The 18,270-nt window shown below is 42.0% G+C and overlaps 2 protein-coding genes across 7 annotated transcripts in view; both read right to left on the bottom strand.

The window, feature by feature from the left end:
- LOC122541594 (zinc finger protein 271-like) overlaps positions 1 to 18,270 on the bottom strand; it is a 44,520-nt gene that overhangs the window by 20,766 nt on the left and 5,484 nt on the right. For 2 of the 3 annotated variants that reach the window (XM_043678448.1, XM_043678449.1), the window contains exon 2: positions 13,128 to 16,845. In XM_043678448.1, coding sequence (XP_043534383.1) covers positions 15,002 to 16,282 — 1,281 coding nt within the window. In that variant the 5' untranslated portion in view covers positions 16,283 to 16,845 and the 3' untranslated portion in view covers positions 13,128 to 15,001. Of the gene's footprint in view, positions 1 to 13,127; positions 16,846 to 18,270 lie in introns of those variants that run through there. The other variant, XM_043678452.1, reaches the window with a different exon arrangement.
- The window catches only part of LOC122541578 (zinc finger protein 271-like), a 652,600-nt gene that overhangs the window by 634,000 nt on the left and 330 nt on the right, over positions 1 to 18,270 (bottom strand). The gene's annotated exons all lie outside the window — the stretch shown is intronic.

Below are 18,270 nucleotides of genomic sequence, written 5' to 3'. Positions count from 1 at the left end.
CAAAAACTGATTATACACTGCATCAGGCTAATAATAGTAGTGAGTGACCAAATAAACAAGAAAGCCAAATTTTACATTGATAAAACAGAAAACTCATTGCCAGAGATGGGAATTGGAAAGCCACTCAGAGTGCCGACATCCAATGCTTTCAACTAACTCCTGCTCATTTGGCAAGCTGGGATATACATATAGCAATGTGACTTGGCCATAGGTGCTAACAGTGAATGACCAGAACTATCATTGCAAACTTCACAGTAGATAGTTGATCAACTAGATCTGATTTCAGCAACCGAGCAAGGAACTGAGTGGCCATCAGTCGCAGAGATCAGTGCTTCTGTGAGATTTATTCGGCGTTCGGAGTAAATGGTGTATCTAAATGATACCGTGTTGATTTTCTTACAGATCATAAACTGTAACTATTTCATTAACAAAGTTCGCCAGGTTACTTCTTTGGACATTTTCCACATTTTTATACACACATGACTGGTGATCTTATATTTTATTTAGTCTTGCATATCATTTCCTACTGTTTAGAGTATAGATTTCACATTGTGTTAGTCTTCGATTTTCATTAATAAAGTTATTGTTTCATTTCTTAAAACATAGGCTGGCAGAGTAAAACTAATCTATTTAGTTTTAACATTTGTTGGAAATAAATTTTGATTTAACTTCCAACTCCTCACAATTATTTTATCTAAATATTTTTAACTCTTGCCCTTTACCTCTCCCCCTTTTATTAAACCAGCGATGATGCCTAACCTCATTTCAATGCTATAAATGCACCAGTAATACTTCCAATCTGCACTTGTAATTAATTACTGTTAGGACAAAAATTCAATTATTCATTAATAACCATCAGATCACACAGTTAGTGATAATCCAGGGAAATGATTTGTTACTGAACTAATCTAACCACCTACAGAACTATCAATAATAATAAAGTAACAAGCTGTATGGAGTCACCACATCTGAATATGCTTTACATTCCTTGGAAATGTTCATCCCAGAGAACTTTCTGACAAGAGTGAAATCAACCTGATCTGATAACTGGGAACCTTCCCCATTAAAACCAGCTTCCTGAGTTAATAGACTAATCATGAACCAGGATGTGAGATTGTTCCATTGTGTGAGATGACACAGATTTCTAAGGCCATTAAACATAGGAGCAGAAATTAGGCCATTCAGCCCATTGAGTCTGCTCTGCCATTCAATTATGGCCGATAACTTTCTTAACTTCATTCTCCCACTTTCTCCCCCGTAAACCCTTGATCCCCTTGATGCTCAAGAACCGATCTATCTCCATCTTAAATATACTCAATGATCTGGTCTCCACAGCCTTCTGTGACAATGAATTCCATAGGTTCACCATTCTCTGGCTGGAGAAGTTTCTGCTTAACTCCATTCTAAAAGGTCTTCCATTTATTCTAAGGCTGTGCCCTCGGGTCCCAGTCTCTCTTTCCAACATCTACTCTGTTCGGGCCATTCAGTATTCTGTATGTTTCATTTAGATCCCACCCCCACCCCTTGTCCTTCGAAACACCATTGAGTATAGACCCAGTGTCCTCAAATGGTCCTGTGTTATATTTTTCATTCCTGAGGCCATTCTCATGAATGTTCTGTGAACACACTCCAGGGTCAGTACATCCTTCCTGAGATATGGGGCCCAAAACTGTGCAGAATACTCCAAATGTGGTCTGATCAGAGCCTCAGAAGTACATCCCTGCTTTTATATTCAAGCCCTCTCAAAGTAATTGCATCATTCCTTTTGCCTTCCTAACTACTGACTCAACCTGCAAGTTTACCTTGAGACTATCCTGGACTCGAATCCCCAAGTCTCTTTGCACTTCAGACTTCTGAATTTTCTCCCCATTTAAAAAATAGGCCATGCCTGTATTCTTCCCACCAAAGTGCTTGACCTCCCGCTTTCCCATGTTGTACCCCAACTGACACTTCTTTACCACTCTCCTAACCTGTCCAAATCCTTCTGCAGCCTCCCTGCCTCCTCAATGCTACCTGTCGCCTTACCTATCTTTGTATCCTCTGCAAACTTCGCCAGAATGCCCTCAGTTCCTCCCTCAAGATCGTTAATGTATAAAGTGAAAAGTTGTGGTCCCAACACTGAGCCTTGAGGATGACCACTTATCCCCGGCTGCCATCCTGAGAAGGACTCTTTTGTCCCCACCTTCTGCCTGACAGCCAAGCTTCCATCCATGCTAACACCTTGCCTCTAACACCATGGTCCTTTATCTTACCCGGTAGCCTCCTGTGCGGCACCCGTCAAAGGCCTTCTTGAAGTCCAGATAGATAACATCCATTGGATCTCCTTGGATCTAAACTGCTTGTTACTTCCTCAAAGAATTCTAACAGATTTATCAAGCATGACCTCCCCTTGATGAAACCATGTTGACTTTCTCTATTTTACCATACACTTCCAAGTAATCAGAAATCTCATCCTTCACAATAGATTCCAGGATCTTACCCATGACTGAGGTTAGGCTAATTGGTCCTTAATGTTCCATCTTTTGCCTGACTCCCTTCTTAAACAGGGGTGTCACTTTAACAATTTTCCAGTCCACTGGGATCCTGGTTTTAACAATCCCTGAAAGATCACCACTAAATGCCTCTACTATCTTTTCACCTGTCTCCCTTAGAACTCTGGGGTGTAGTCCCCTCCCGAGAAAGTTTTGTGGTGATTTTTTTTGGTAGTTTTACAAAACATGTGCTTAACAGTAATAATGCTAGCCGTAGCAGACAGCAGGAAGAGAAGACACAGACAATAGTAAAAGCATCAACAGACAGCAATGACAGCACGATTCAGTATAGAGCTGCTCAGAAAATCAGTTTAATAAGAGAATTGGATGAACTCAAACAGGACAATGAAACTAAAGGAATGGCAGGAATTGAAGCAATAACTTTTCAGAAGCAGTTTCAGAAGTTCAAGGATCAGCGAGAATGTGTGGCTCAGATGTTCCAGGAATGGAGTCTGAGAGTTTGATATTGACTTAACTCAGAATGGGAGCAGGGGACTGTCGGTGTGAGACCAAATGGAAACTGAAGGAACAACACCTTATATTTTGCCTAGGAAGCTTACAGACCAATGGCCTCAAATTCAACTTCACTGGCTTCAAAGTCCCTCCTCCCTCAGACTTATCCCATGTCGAACACCATCCCTCCTCCTACCTCCCTGACCTGTTCTAACCTGTCCATCTTCCTACTCACCTATCCGCTCCACCCTTTCCACTGACCAAGCACAATAACCCCCTTTCTGCATCAACCTATCACCATCCCACCTATCCTTCCCTCAACCCTACACCCTCCCATTTAATTTTGGGCTTCCTCCCTCTCCCCAGTCCTGCCAAAGGGTTTCGGCCCGAAATGTTGACCTTCCTGCTCCTCAGATGCTGTCTGACCTGCTTTGCTTTTCCAGCTTCACATCTATTGACTCTGGCTTCCAGCATCTGCAGTCCTTACTGTCTCCCAGGGGACTGATGGTTGTAAGTGTATGAATGACACAGTAAACTACAAAAAGATGTGAACATTGACCATTTTCTCCACCTGACAGGTTAAGGCTGACACTGAGAGTTCAGACAATAAGAGGGAGGTGTGGGTTCACCCATCTATAGATTGGAATAATTTCTCCATGTTAACAGTATCCCATCAAACACTCACAGAAGCATGGTACTAATTCCTAGATAATGCCAAGATAGGTTGGAAAGTATGATGTGAGGAAGACATAAGGAAGTTGCAGTTGGATTGAGATAGGTTGAGTAAGTTGTTAAAAGTCTGGCAGAGTATAATTTCTGATGAAGAGCTTATGCTTGAAACATCAACTCTCCTGCAGCTTGGATGCTGCCTGACCTGCTGTGCTTTTCCAGCCACACTTTTCGACTCTGATCTCCAGCATCTGCAGTCCTCACTTTCTCCTCAATGTAGGAAAGTATGAAGTTGTTCACTTTGGCAGGAAGAACAAAAGTGCAGAATATTATTTGAACAGATGATGACTTCAGAATTCCAAGGTGCAGTGGAAGTTAGGATTTCTGGTTCATACAAGTTACAAAAGGTGACTTAAAGAAGAAGCCCAATGGGCTGCTATCCTTTATTACAAGAAGAATTGAACATAAAAGTAAAGATATTCTGCTTCAGCTATCCATAACATGTCTTGAATAGTATGCAATGTTAGTGTCCTAATTTAAGGAAGTGTGTAAATGCTTTGGAGGCAGTTCAGAGAGGTCAACTGGATTGATACCTGGAATGAGTGAGTTGCCTTATAATGATAGGTTTGACAGGGTGGGCTTGTTTCCACTGGAATTTAGACAATGGAGGGTGACATCATTGTGCCTCAGATCCTGAATGTTCTTGACCAACACCTGGAAAAGATGTTTCCTCTTGTGGGTCAGTCCAGAACTAGGGGGCATTATTTTAAAATTAGGGGTCACTGCTTCAGGGCAGAGATAATATTTTTTTTCCCCATCAGGAGGTTCTGTGACTTTGAAACTCTGCCGAAGAAGCTGGTGGAGGCAGGATCATTAAATATCTTTAAGACAGAGGTGGATATATTCTGTTAGGCAAGGAAATCAGGGTTATCAGGGGTAGATAGAATGTGAAATTCGATACACAAGTAGAGCTACCATGATCTTATTGAATGGGGAAACAGTCTTGAGGAGCTGAATGATAAACTCTTGCAAAAGTGAGTACTGTAGATACTGGAAATTAGAGTCAAAATTAGAGTGATGCTGGAAAAGCACAGCCAGTCAGGCAGCATCCAAGGAACAGGAGAGTCGATGTTTCGAGCATAAGCCCTTCATCAGGAATCTTCATTGTTCCTCATCATCAGGATTCCTGATGAAGGGCTTGTGCCCAAAACATCAATTTTACTGCTCCTTGGATGCTGCCTGACCGAGTGTGCTTTTCCAGGACCACTCTAATCTTGATCCACTCTTGCTCCCATTTTGTTTGCTTATACTCTTCTGCTCTTCACCTCATTAATTATGCACCATTCTTGTGTGGAAAATCCTGAATTCAGCTGGGGAAAATGATGACCACCCATGTAGGAAGAGGGATGCCTCAGTAGCCAACCAACCCAGCCAGCTTCACTGTGCTGTGCTGCTCGCTCATTCCCTTGAACTAGAATCATCAGACTCTTGACTGACTTTGGTGGCACCCTGGCTGACTGTAGTCCCTCTTAAACCCTTTGGCTTTCAGATATGCTGCATCGAAAAAAATGCAAATGGTCAAAGCTGACTGTCTTCAAATAAGTGCAAATTGAATGAATGCTAAGAAATCAAACTAAGAGCCTTAAGATAAACCCTATGTGCTTGAGATTTGCAAGTGTCCCTGTGTGCAAAGCAACCTGAAATTAGAAACACAAGTAAATAGAAGTTCCTAAGCTCCATACTAAAGAGTTGAAGGAATAGAGTGGTGAATGAGTTGGCCTGAAATCAGGCATGTTTTGCTGATGCCATCTTGTATGGATGATGTCTTGAGGAAGAAAGTGTCTTTAGAGCATGCAGGGATGTCGTGTTGAATGAACATTTAGATAATGACTGAGACAAGCAACCGGCAAACTGCAGCCACTCTGAATTATGTATTAGAAATTTGAATCATCTAATTCCTCTGGAAGCAGAGAGAAACTGAAACAACCATTTAAATAAGGAAAATTAGGGCTTTAATGAGATGCAAATGCATGAAAATAAGGTGGTTGTCAGTAATTGGTGAGATTCAGAAATTGCCATTTAAAACTTAATGGTGAAATGCAAACCATTTTCCTTAAGAATAAAAATCTAATTTTTAAAATTCTCTGTATATTGCTCTTGTCATAGCTCACACAACATCAATGGTGGAAATTTCTACTCCAGATGTCAACTCAGACAAAAGGTGTTGCTCACATGTGTCTACAACAACTAGTAAATGAGTGAGAATGGAAAAGGAGGTTCTGAAAAAAAAAAATCAGAAGCAGCCCTCAAAAACTCCAGGAAGAGTGTTTTATGCAATTATCTGACAAAGCCGTGAAACACTCAAACTGAAACTTAAGCTTTTGATGGTCTCTGTAAATAGAGACGGAGAATACCAAAGATAAGATGTTTTGTTGGACCAATACGGAACAGGTCAACCACAGTGTGATTATGGTTTTTGATTCTCGATAGCAGAAGAAGATAAAGGCTTCATTGAGGATTCAGAAGATATTTACTGGAACAGCTTCAGGAAGTAGATTCCAGAGAAGCTGGGTTTCTCTTAGAGCCAGGAAGCCTTAGGAGATTTAAGAGATGTGCGCATAATTATGAAAGGCTGAGATACAACAAATAGAAACATTTTCCAATGGCTGAAATAATCCAATGGCCCAGATTTAACTTCATTTAAACCAATTCAGAAAACAACCAGAGGTGACATGATTAAAAGTGGCTGGGGTGGAAAGGGATGGGGTGTGACTCATCTCCTTCAGGAATGTAGCCATACACACAGATGACATGCAGGTCTGAGAGATGCTGTGGTTTTTGTCAAATTTTGACCCAAGTAGCCATGTGACACAGGACTCTGTGCTCTACCATCTGCTCCTGCATTGCATGTCGAGACAAACATTGACTGCGCCTACAGGACCATCACCTCAGTGAAAAACGCTCTTTGGTCTTTATGAAACCTGTTGGTCTTCCAGTGCAAAGAGTTGACCTTAACTGAGTGTCGCAGACTGGACATATTCCAAGGTCCAGGACAATGTGCTGAGGGAGGCTCTCAAGCTTGTGGCAATTGTCACCAAGTTGCAGCGGAGAAAAACCACCATCTGAGGTCTTTTTGCGGAAGTTTAACAGGGTGTGTTCAGTTATCAGATCATTCCCCTCTCCCCATTGCCTCAAAATGTCATTATTTTCTACCTGCATGATTAAAAATGCCCTTGTTTTTTGCAACTTCACATAGCTCTGAGTTGTAAAATTCCAACATATCATTTGAGTTTCTTTTTCTATGTTGTTAAGATGGTACAGAATAGAATTAACTTTTTGTGAGTACTTACGCATAATTATTTCATGAATAAAGTGTACTTCTGCAATAAAACCGTGATCTTTAGGATCCACTTGACCTAAAACCATTGGATAAAAATAATTACCCCCACATTGAAAATACCAGATTCTGAAATAATACATGGTCTGCCTGAAACTTGTTGGTCTTCCAGAACAAGAAGTTGACCTCAACTGAGTGTTGCAGCCTGGCACATTCCAAGTCCAGGACTACATGCTGAGGGAGACACTAAAGCTTGGGGCAGCTGCTGTCAAGGTGTAATGGGGAAAGAGCACTGTCTGAGGTCCTCCTGCTGAAGGTAAATCAGTTATCAGACCCTCCCAATTCCTTAAATATATGTAAATATTAGTATTATATGTGGAAGAGAGGTCTTTGTTTGTTTGGATAGAGTCAAAGTCTAATGTTTTATTTATTTACATGACATGCAACTGTACAGAACTGAACTGCTTTTGCAACAATGTTTAAGGTTTGCATAAAGGTTTGTAGCTCGGGTGCCAGTTGCCGTAGTTGTGGGTATTTTCGCTAGGCTGGAAAGTTGATTTGCAGATGTTTCGTCCCTGTCGAGGTGACATATTCAATGCTTTGGACCATCCTGTGAAATGCTGCTGTCCTGTGTCATCTGGAATTTATTGGTTCCATTCCTGCTGCTCCTGTCCATTGCAGTGGTCAATGAGTGCCACAATTCTGGAAATTCTCTGGCAGTCTTCTGTTTAGCTTGTCCTATGATCGATGCGTTGTCCCAGTTGAATTTGTGGTGCTTGTCATCTGTGTGTATGGCTACTAGGGACAGCTGCTTGTGGCATTTAGTAGGTGGTTGGTGTTTCTGGATATGGTTTGCTAGTTGTCTACCTGTTTTTCCTATATAGTGTTTTGCGCAGTCTTTGCATGGAATCTTGTAAATTACATTCGTCTTGCACATGGTGATTTGAAGAGTGTGGTGCTGGAAAAGCACAGCTGGTCAGGCAGCATCTGAGAAACAGGAGAATCGACATTTCAGGCATAAGTCCTTCATCAGAAATGAAGAATCAGGAATTCCTGATGAAGGGCTTATGCCCAAAATGTCAATTCTCCTGCTCCTCGGATGTTGCCTGACCAGCTGTGCTTTTCCAGCACCACACTCTTCAACTCTGATCTCCAGCATCTGCAGTCCTCACTTTCTCCTCCTGGCACATGGTGGGTATATGATCTTTTGTTCTGGTGAGTTGTTGTCTGAATGTAGCTGTTGGTGTATAGGCTGTCATGGATCTGAGTAGTCAGAGAAGTCTGGCTGTTAGTTCCCAGGGTTTTTTTATATAAAGTAGCGTGGCTCGTGTGTTGGGTCGTGGCATGTCCTCGTCGTGTTGTTTGTCTGTTAGGCATCTGCGGATGAAGTTGCGGGGATATCCATTCTCGCTGAAGACTCTGTAGAGGCATTCTTCTTCTTCACTTCGTAGGTCAGGTGTGCTGCAGTGTATTGTAGCCCTTTTCTATATGGTCCTAATGCAGCTTCTCTTGTGTGTGTATTCGGGTGGTTGCTGTTGTAGTTCAGGATCTGGTCAGTGTTTGTGGTGCATTCACCGTTCTGTGTTCTTTCTATTGTCACACCCAGGAATTGAAGTTGGTTGTTGGTTTCCTCCTCTCTCGTAAATTTGATCCCTGTGAGAATGATGTTGATAATCCAGTGTGTGTTCTCAATCTTTGTTCTCTTAATAATTACAAAATGTCATCTGTGTATCTGATCCAGAGCTTGGGTCAGATTTGTGGGATGGCTGTTTGTTCCAGAATTTGCATCACTGCTTCTGCTTTGAACCCAGAGATGGGTGAGCCCATACGTGTCCCATTGATCTGTTCATGTATTTAGTTGTTGAATGGGAAGTGTGTCCTCAAGCACAGGTCTACTAGTTTGAGTATGCAGTCCATGTTGATTGGCTCCCTGTCGTGTCATCTGTTCTGTTTTTCCAGGAGTTTGGCTATTAACTCTCTGGCTAGAGTTTTGTCAATTGAAATGGACAGTGCTGTTACATCAAACGGGATCATTGCTTCGTCCTTGTCTATGTTTAGGTTACTGATGTTGTCTTGGAATTCCTATGACGATTGTATACGGTATTTGGAACCGCTGATAAGATGTTTCAGTTTTTGTTGGAGTTCTTTTGCCAGTTTATGTGATGGAATTCCTTGAAGTGCCACACGGGGTCTAAGTGGTATGTCTGGTTTGTGTACCTTGGGTAATCTGTTAAATCTTGGGGTGTTGTTGCCTTCTGCTTTTATCCTTTTCAAACTTCCAAATACTGACACCTACCTACAGAGGGAGTATGACCCCAAGCCACAGCTAACCAACAGAATAAACACACTACAAAGACTGATAACCAGGATTGACTTACTAAGGATGTAACCAGATTGAAACTTGCAACCCATTCTAAAAGATGAAAGACTTAACAGCAATCTGGGTTGTTCAATATATCACGACAGTGTACGACACTATGGTTTTTTGCTTTAAATTCTGTCTCCTATGATTCTACTCCACTAATTACCTGACGAAGAAATAGCACTCCAAAAGCTGGTACTTCCAAATAAACCTGTTGAATTATAACTTGGTGTTGTCTGACTTTTCAACTTTGTCCACCCCAGTCCAACAATAGCTCCTCCACATTCATGGCCCCGTAAATGGCGTCCCCTGGCAGCGGGAACCAAGATCTCAGCCTCTTTCTCCTCCCTTCTCCTGATTGGTTTGCTAAGGGGTCTGAGAGAGAGAGGTAGAAGAGGAAGCATTTCAAATCTATACCAACCTTCACTGGGTGGGAGGGAGCTCAGTGTAGATTAGTTAATACAGGGGAAATTGGGATACAAGGAGCAGAGATTTGGATGACAGTACCCAAAACGATGCTGGACCTGCTCAGAGGCTGAGCTCAGGACCTTTAGGCAATTTCCTTAAATGGACAAAGCTCTCTAGTTGGGGTTTGGAAATCTCAGGAATAGAAACATCTTTTGAATGGTTCTTCCCCCATGTGGATGCCCTGGCAAATATGGATCTCATGATCCATGTCTCAAAAACAGATCATCTGGTCACGATCATATGACAATTTACGGGAGCTCATTGAACACACGTTGTCGCTTAATGTTTGCTGCATTACAAACTATTTTGCTTTGGTTTTCACAGTGGAAGACACTGGTATCATTCCAACATTAACAGGAAATGCAGAGGTTATAGGAAAGGAGGTACTTAGAACAATCATGAGGGAGAAAGTATCACAGAATCCCTACAGTGTGGAAGCAGGGCATTCAGCCCATCGAATCCACACCAACTCCTCTGAAAAGCATCCCAACCAGATCCACCCCGATCCCTGTAACCCTGCATTTACCAAAGCTAATTCATCCAACCTTTGGGTTGTGGAAGAAAACCAGAGCACCCGGAGGAATCCCACACAGACATGGAGTGAATGTGCAAACTCCACAGACATTTACCTGTGGCTGGAATCAAACACAGGTTCCTGGTGTTGTGAGACAGCATAGCTAACCATTGAGCCTCCATGCTGCCACAAGTGCTGGGCAAACTATTGGTTTTGTGTGCAGACAATATCCCAGGGCCTCATGGCCTAGAGATTTGAAGGAAGTGGTAGCAGAGATGGTGCATCCATTGGTTATAATATTCCAAAATACCTGGATGTGGGAAAGGTTCTAGTGGATTGGATAAATGCTTATTGAAAAAGAGAGGGAGGCAGAAAGCAGGAAACTATAGACCAGTTAGTTTAATATCTGTAATTAGGAAATTGTCAGAATCCATTATTCAGGAAGCAATTACAGGACATTTGGAAAGTCAAAATACAATCTGTCAGAGTCTGAATGGGTTTTGTGTGTAAGTGCAATGATTCAGTGAAAACAATATTGTGCAAAATAATTTTATTCAATATTTCCACCACCAGGAAGAACACTTCCTGGTCAGGGAATCAGGAACAAGGAAGGCCCGATAGGAGCAATGCTTATGTGAATGAAAAGATGGAGTGGGAGGGGTCAGGATGAAATCAAAATAGAGTTGGATGAGGAAATAAAGCACCCCACCTCCACCCACAACCCCCTCACCCCCATCAAAACCTGTGCAGGTGCCCACCTCGGCATCGAGAGCATCATTGACGGACGCCACATGCTCCCTCTCCAAGGACATCTGGGCTTGAACATAGCCATGGAAAAGGGACAGTCAGCTGAAATGAACCCCTCTAAGGCCTGCCGTCTAGACATGTTCATGCCTGCCTGGCTAGGCACAGGAACAGATCCACAAGGAGATCCTCAGACCTGTCTGCACTCCTCTGCAACAGATGCCCGACGACCAGGAGCATGGGGCTGAAGTGCAACCAAAAACAGAGCAAAAAAGTTCTTCAGGTAACTGAAAAGGGAGTGCAAATGCCCACAACCCATATACATATGGTCCATGGACTCCAGAGCACCGCAAAGCAAACAGATGCCTACAAGTTTTTATTAAGGGTAAATCATATTTGACTAATTTGCTAGAGATCTTTGAAGATATAACAAGCAATATAAATAATGGAGGTCTTGAAGATATTGTATATCTGAACTTCCAGAGACATTTGATAATTTGACAAAGTAAAATAACATGAGGTCACGTGTAATATATTAGCTTAGATAGAGGAATGGCTAACCATCAAAAAGCAATTGGGATAAATGGGTGTTTTTATGGCAGATGGGATGTAACTAGTGGGATGCCACAGGATTCAGTCTTTCAGCCCCAATGATTTTCAATCTATATTAATAACTTGAATGCGTGGTAGAAAGTACCATGGCCAAGTTTTGCAGAAGAAGCTAAAATAGATGGTAAGTTGTAATAAAGAAATAAGATATTTACAAATAGTTGTGGGTGGGTTAGGTGAATAGATCAAAATGTGGCACACGGAGTTTAACATGGATAAGTGTGAGATCATCCATTTTATTTGGAGGAATAGAAAAGCAATCTATTATCTAAATAGATAGAAACTTCAGAGTGCTTCAGTTTGAGGGATCTGGGTGTTGTGCATGAATCACAGAAATTAGGCATAGCACGTAATAAGGAAAGCAAATGGAATTTAGGTACTTGTTGTTAAAGGAATAGAGTATAAAAGTAGTGTTGCTGTAAATGCACAATGCATGAATGAGATTTCACCTGGAGTATTGCATATAATTTCACCTGGAGTACGCTATACTTGAGCAGGAATGCAGTTTGTCGAGAAGTGTAGCGCTGGAAAAGCACAGTAGGTCAGGCAGTATCTGAGGAGCAGAAAAATCAAAGTTTCAGGCTTATGCATTAAACGTTGATTTTCCAGCTCCTCGGATGCTGCCTGACCTGCTGTGCTTTTCCAGCACCACACTTTCGACTCTGATCTCCAGTATCTGCAGTCCTCACTTTTTTCAGGGATATAGTTAGGTTAGAGGTAGTTCAGAGGAGGTTCACTGCATTGATTCCAGAGGTGAGCATTTGATTTATGAAGAGAGGTTGAGCAGTTTAGGCCTGTACTGTCTAGAATTTTGAACAATGAGAGGAGCTCTAAGTGATTAAAGGGGATTGTCAAAGTAGATGTAGTATAGATGTTTCCCCTTGTGGCAATCTAGAATGAGCGGTCATAGTTTTAGGAAAGAAGGGTAACAGATTTCAAACAGAGATCAGGAGAAATTATTTCTCTCAAAGGGTAGTGAATCTGTAGAATTCACTATCACAATGTGGTGGATGCTGGGACTTCAGTAAATTTAAGGGGGAAATAGATTTTTAATTAGTAATAGATTCAAGGGTTATGGGGAGTGGGCAGGGAATTGAAGTTGAGCTCAGCCACAATCATATAAAATGGCATAACAGGCAGAAAGGGCTGAATTGCCTACTCCTGCTTCTAGTTCTTATTTACTTATTACAACAGGGACCATATTTCAAAAAGTACATATTGTAAAGTATGTCAGACAGACTGAGATTGTGCAAGTTGATAAATTAATTTATTTCTTACATGAGGAAATGTTCTGCTTCCTGTGACCTGGAAATTGTAAACTAATTGATGGAGTAAATATCCCAGCCCACAGGGACATATCGTGTACAGGACTCTAACTACAGGATTCTGAGTATTTTAGTGAATATGAAAACACCATGACGACAAATCAGGTAGATTAAGTCAAGCAAACAAATTTGATTTATTGCAAGTAATAACTCTACACAGCAGATTGATGTAACAATAGCCAGGCTGCAACACAATATTCTGCTTATCTTGCATCAAAGTTCTGAATTAACCAAAATAATAAAGAATTAATGACTCAATTTCTTTACCAGGACTTGAAATGAATCTCGGAAGATGAAAAGTAAACATATCACACTGTTATTACATCAAGGTTTGAAGGGCTGAGGGAACTCTGGTCTGTCGAGACTCACCCCCCAACTCACTCACCATATCCAGGATAGCAGTCCTCCCAGACAGGAGAGTACAAACATATTACTCAAACACATGTCACTTGAAGAAGATCTGCCTATAATGCACATCACCAACTAAAGTAGTATAATTTTATCTCATGCCAAATCCTGGTAGTCAAGTACATGACCTTGCCCTGTCCCTAACTTTGTAATGCCTAGCCCCTTACCTCATTCAGATCTCTGTACTGCTCCAGTTCTTACCTTTTGTATATCTTTCTACCTTTCACCGAGCCATTGGCAGCCACATCATTCAAGTTTCATCCTTCACAATTCCCCCCTTAAACCTCTCTGCATCTTTATCTCTCTTCTGTCCATTAAGAATCTCCCTAAATTCCACTGATGCCATAATTTTGGTGACACCCCCTCCTAATACTTCTTTCTTTATCTCTGAATTAATTTTTGTCTGATCAAATCCCTTTGAAACACTTTGGTTTTAATATATTCAAGTGCTCTACAGATACAAGCTGCTGTCCTCAAATTCCCTCCAATCCTTGAGCTTACCCAGGTACTTACCCGAAAATAAAGCCACAAGATTCCACAGTTTTGATTAAACAACAAACTTTATAGTACAAAGTTAAAAAAAATTGACAATATTGACGTAAATTACATTCGAACATCCAACATTAACATGAGCTAAAAATGTGACATAGAGAGATCAATCAGAGGTCATCAATAGCAAATGAAAACAAGATAGATTCCTCAGAAACCGCACCAAATGTTAATGACACAGCGGGTCATGAAATCTAAGTAAAGTTTACAAAGATTTCCAATTTTGTCTCATTCAAAGTCCGAGATTTGAAACTTTAAAAGGCCACTCTGTGACAGGCTGCGTCAACTACAGCTCATATGCTGGAATGTCACCCTTCTTTCTGGGACTTCACTTCCCAGGCTTCTTGAAATTGCACTCGAACACTTCTTCATGGGCACAACTCCAGCTTTCTTGCAGACAGACAGCAGCTTCACTGAGCAAGAGTGAAGCCTTTCTAACCACTGATTATCTGATTACTTTCTTGGTCAGAGTGACAGTCAGTGAGTGACTTGTACCTGCACTGGAAGGATGCTGAGTTTATACAGGAGCCTCTCAGATATATCTATATCTTCACATGGTGATGTTTAGTGATTTGGTCAAATGTTAAATTGACCTTCTTGAAACAATTGGCCTGAGGGAAGGAGAGGTTTGAGATAGACAATGCTTTGGAACAACAGCCCTCCGTGTTAGCACTGTGTGAACATAGGCAGCTCTCAGTGCAACAAAAGAGGTGATTCAACTCCAAGACCATGTTAAGATGTTGGTATCTGGTGAGAGAGGAAGTGGGGATGGAACAATCCTGACACAAATCATACTGGAAGGGTTTGTCTCCTGTGTGGGTTCATTGATGTTCCAACCAATGTGATTATCAAAACAATTTTATGACAAAACTCACATACGAGATTCTCTCATGTGTGAATGTATTGATGAATCAGGAGGCATGCTGACTATATGAAAGCCTTGTCACACACTTCACACCTGAAGGGTTAATCCCCTCTGATTCTAGATCCTCTCATGGTGCCAAGTTTCCATGATGCCAAGAACCATTTGTTTTAAACCTCACATTTGAGGGGTTCTTTCCCTGTGTGAATCCTCTGGTGCATCAGGAGCCGCGTAGATGTTGGAAAAGCTTTAACACAAACCTCACATTTGAAGGGTTTCTCCCCTGTGTGGATTGTCTGATGGACCAAGAGGCTTGATAACTGAGTAAAAGCTTTGCTACACACCTCACATGTGAATGGTTTCTCCCCTGTGTGAATGCGCTGATGTACGCAGAGATTCGATGACCGTGAGAATGCTTTGTCACACACCTCACACTTGAATGGTTTTTCTCCAGTGTGAATACGCTGGTGTATGCGGAGGGTCGATAACTTTGAGAATGATTTGTCACACACCTCACAGATGAGCAGTTTCTCCCCTGGGTGAACTCTCTGGTGTGCACGGAGTTGGTGGGCAAGGACATTGGTCAACTTTGAGAATGACTTGTTGCACATCTCACAAGCGAATGGTTTTTCTCCAGTGTGAATGCGTTGATGTGCACGGAGGTTTGATGTCCGCGAGAATGTTTTGTCACACACTTCACACTTGAATGGTTTCTCCCCGGTGTGAATGCGTTGGTGTGCACGGAGATTTGACGACTGCGAGAAGGATTTGTCACAAACCTCACATGTGAATGGTTTCTCCCCTGTATGGCGGTGTTGGTGCTCAAGCAGTGTGGATGAATGCGAGAATGATTTGTCACAGATCTCACATGTGAATGGTTTCTCCCCAGTGTGAGTGCGTTGGTGAGCACGGAGGTTTGATGACATTGAGAATGATTTATTACACACCTCACATGTGAATGGTTTCACTCCAGTGTGAATACGTTGGTGTCTGCGGAGGTTTGATGATATTGAGAATGATTTCTCGCATACCTCGCATGTGAATGGTTTCTCACCTGTGTGAATGCGCTGGTGTTCGAGCAAAGTCCATGACTGTAAGAATGACCTGTTACACACCTTGCACGTAAAGGGTTTTTCCCCTGTATGAATGCTTTGGTGTTTGCGCAGATTTGAACACTTCAAGAACGATTTGTTGCATACCTCACATGTGAATGGTTTCTCCCCAGTGTGGATGCGTAGATGACTGCGTAGGTTCGATGATGTTGAGAATGATTTGCTGCAAACCTCACACCTGAATGGTTTCTCTCCCGTGTGGATACGATGGTGTTCAAGGAGGGTTGATGAATGCAAGAAAGATTTGTCACACACATCGCACTTCAATGGCTTCCTCCCAGAGTGAATGCGGTGGTGTTTCATGGGCTTCAAAGACTGCACAAATGCTTGGTTGCTCATCTCACACTTCAGTACGTTCCCTTCTACGGAGATGCCTGAAAAAGGTACATCTTGTAAATGAGGAAATCTCACAGCCTTGGATTTCAGCACTGTATTCTCAATGTTTGTGTTGTACCACGTCTAAACAATTGATTAAAAACAAATGGGCCTCTTGCGAAATGATGGTGTGTACCTACGTCTGAGCCAGGAGGTCAGGCTTCACCTGCACCAGAATGTGTAATAATTTCTTTGAATGGTTCACTTAGAAAATATCGAATGGATGATTGAAGCTGTCATCACACTTGGAGCCACTCACACTTCTCCCAGCCTCACCCTGATTGAAGACCCACATCCGAATCTTAGAAAGGTTGGTTCTGATGGAAAGCGCCACATCATTGGCCAGTTTCAGGTCTGATCATATGTCAAAGCTCCCCTGACCTTATTTCCAGAGGATGGTTTCATTGCCCAACTTGAGCAATGCTGTGAAGGTACTGGCTGTCTTCCACAGTTGTGCAGTTGCTCCTTGGGTCTATCTGCTGTGTTTATCTTCTCTGTAATGTCTGGTGTAGTACAGTGCAATCTTTCTGTAAAATAGGAAGAGGAAACATGATTTCTTCCTACAACCTCTCCTCATTTACTGAAGGACTGACTCCTCAGTGACAGACTGTTCCACAGTGTGTGTCAGTCTGCTATTCCCCTGTGTACTTTCTTTTTCCTCACTTTTCTGTGACACACCCACTGTTTCCAGCAGGGACGCTGGATAGAGACCAGGACTGTTCTCCCTGAAGCATTGGAGGCTGAGGGATGAGCTTATAGAGGTTTATAAAATTATGAAGGGCATGGATAAGGTAAATAGACAAGGTCTTTTCCCTGGGGTGGTGAGTCCAGAACTAGAGGGCATAGATTTAGGGTGAGAGGGGAAAAATTTAAAAGGGACCTAAGAGGCAACTTTTTCACACTGAGGGTGGTGTGTGCATGAAGTGAGCTGCCAGAGGGAGTGGTGAAGGGTGGTACAATTACAGCATTTAAAAGGCATTTGGATGGGTATATGAACAGGAAGAGTTTAGAGGGATATGGGCCAAGTACTGGTAAATGTGACTAGATTAGGTTAGGATATCTGGTCGGCATGGATGAGTTGGACTGAAGGGTCTGGTTCTGTGCTGTACATCTCTGTGACTGTATGACTCAATGACAAGACAATGTGGCTACTTTCATTCCTTCACCCAGACCCCATCTTCCCAGGCACCAGGAGGACAAAGGAAAAGACAGTTGGGTGAAGAGTAAAACGAGCTCTTGTTTCAGTATGATCTCGATTTGTGTTCGTAAAGACTAGCTTTTGCTACAGAGCATATCTTTAATGTAACAAACACATAAAATTTAATACATTTTGAAATATGTTTTATAAAATCAAACAAAAACAGAAAATGTTTAGATTGTCCAAAGTCTTTTTCCAAGGGTAGTGGTGTCCAAAACTAAAAGTCATAGGTTTAAGGTGAGAGGGGCAAGATTTAAAAGGGATCTAGGGGGCAGCTTTTTCATAAAGAGGATGCTGCAAGTATGGAAGGATCTGCTACAGGAAGTGGAGGAGACTGGTACAATTATAACATTTAAAAGGCACTTGGATGGGTGTATGAATAGGAAGGGTTTAGATGGATACAGGTCAAATCCTAGCAATTGGAACTACATTAATTTAGGATATCTGGCTGGTATGGACAAGTTGGAACGAAGAGTCTGTTTCCGTGTTGTACATCTCAATGACTCTATAAGTGTTTTGGTGGTCGTGAAAAGCTCTATTTAAATAAAACCATTTTCTTGTTTTCTGAAGTTACACAGCTAGGATGGCATGCGGTCTTGCAAGGATTTGTAAAAGACAGAATACATCCGGATCTCAACACACCACAGAGAACTGACCATTTCTAGCCCCTAGGATAATAACCAGCTCCCAACACCTGCACACACATACAGAACTCAATAGAAAATCAACAAGAATCATCAGACACTTTGCACTC

The sequence above is a fragment of the Chiloscyllium plagiosum genome, chromosome 37 (assembly GCF_004010195.1).
Source record: "Chiloscyllium plagiosum isolate BGI_BamShark_2017 chromosome 37, ASM401019v2, whole genome shotgun sequence".
NCBI lineage: Eukaryota > Metazoa > Chordata > Chondrichthyes > Orectolobiformes > Hemiscylliidae > Chiloscyllium > Chiloscyllium plagiosum.
The sequence above is the reverse complement of the archived record's forward strand: the minus strand, read 5'-3'. Positions and strand labels throughout refer to the sequence as shown.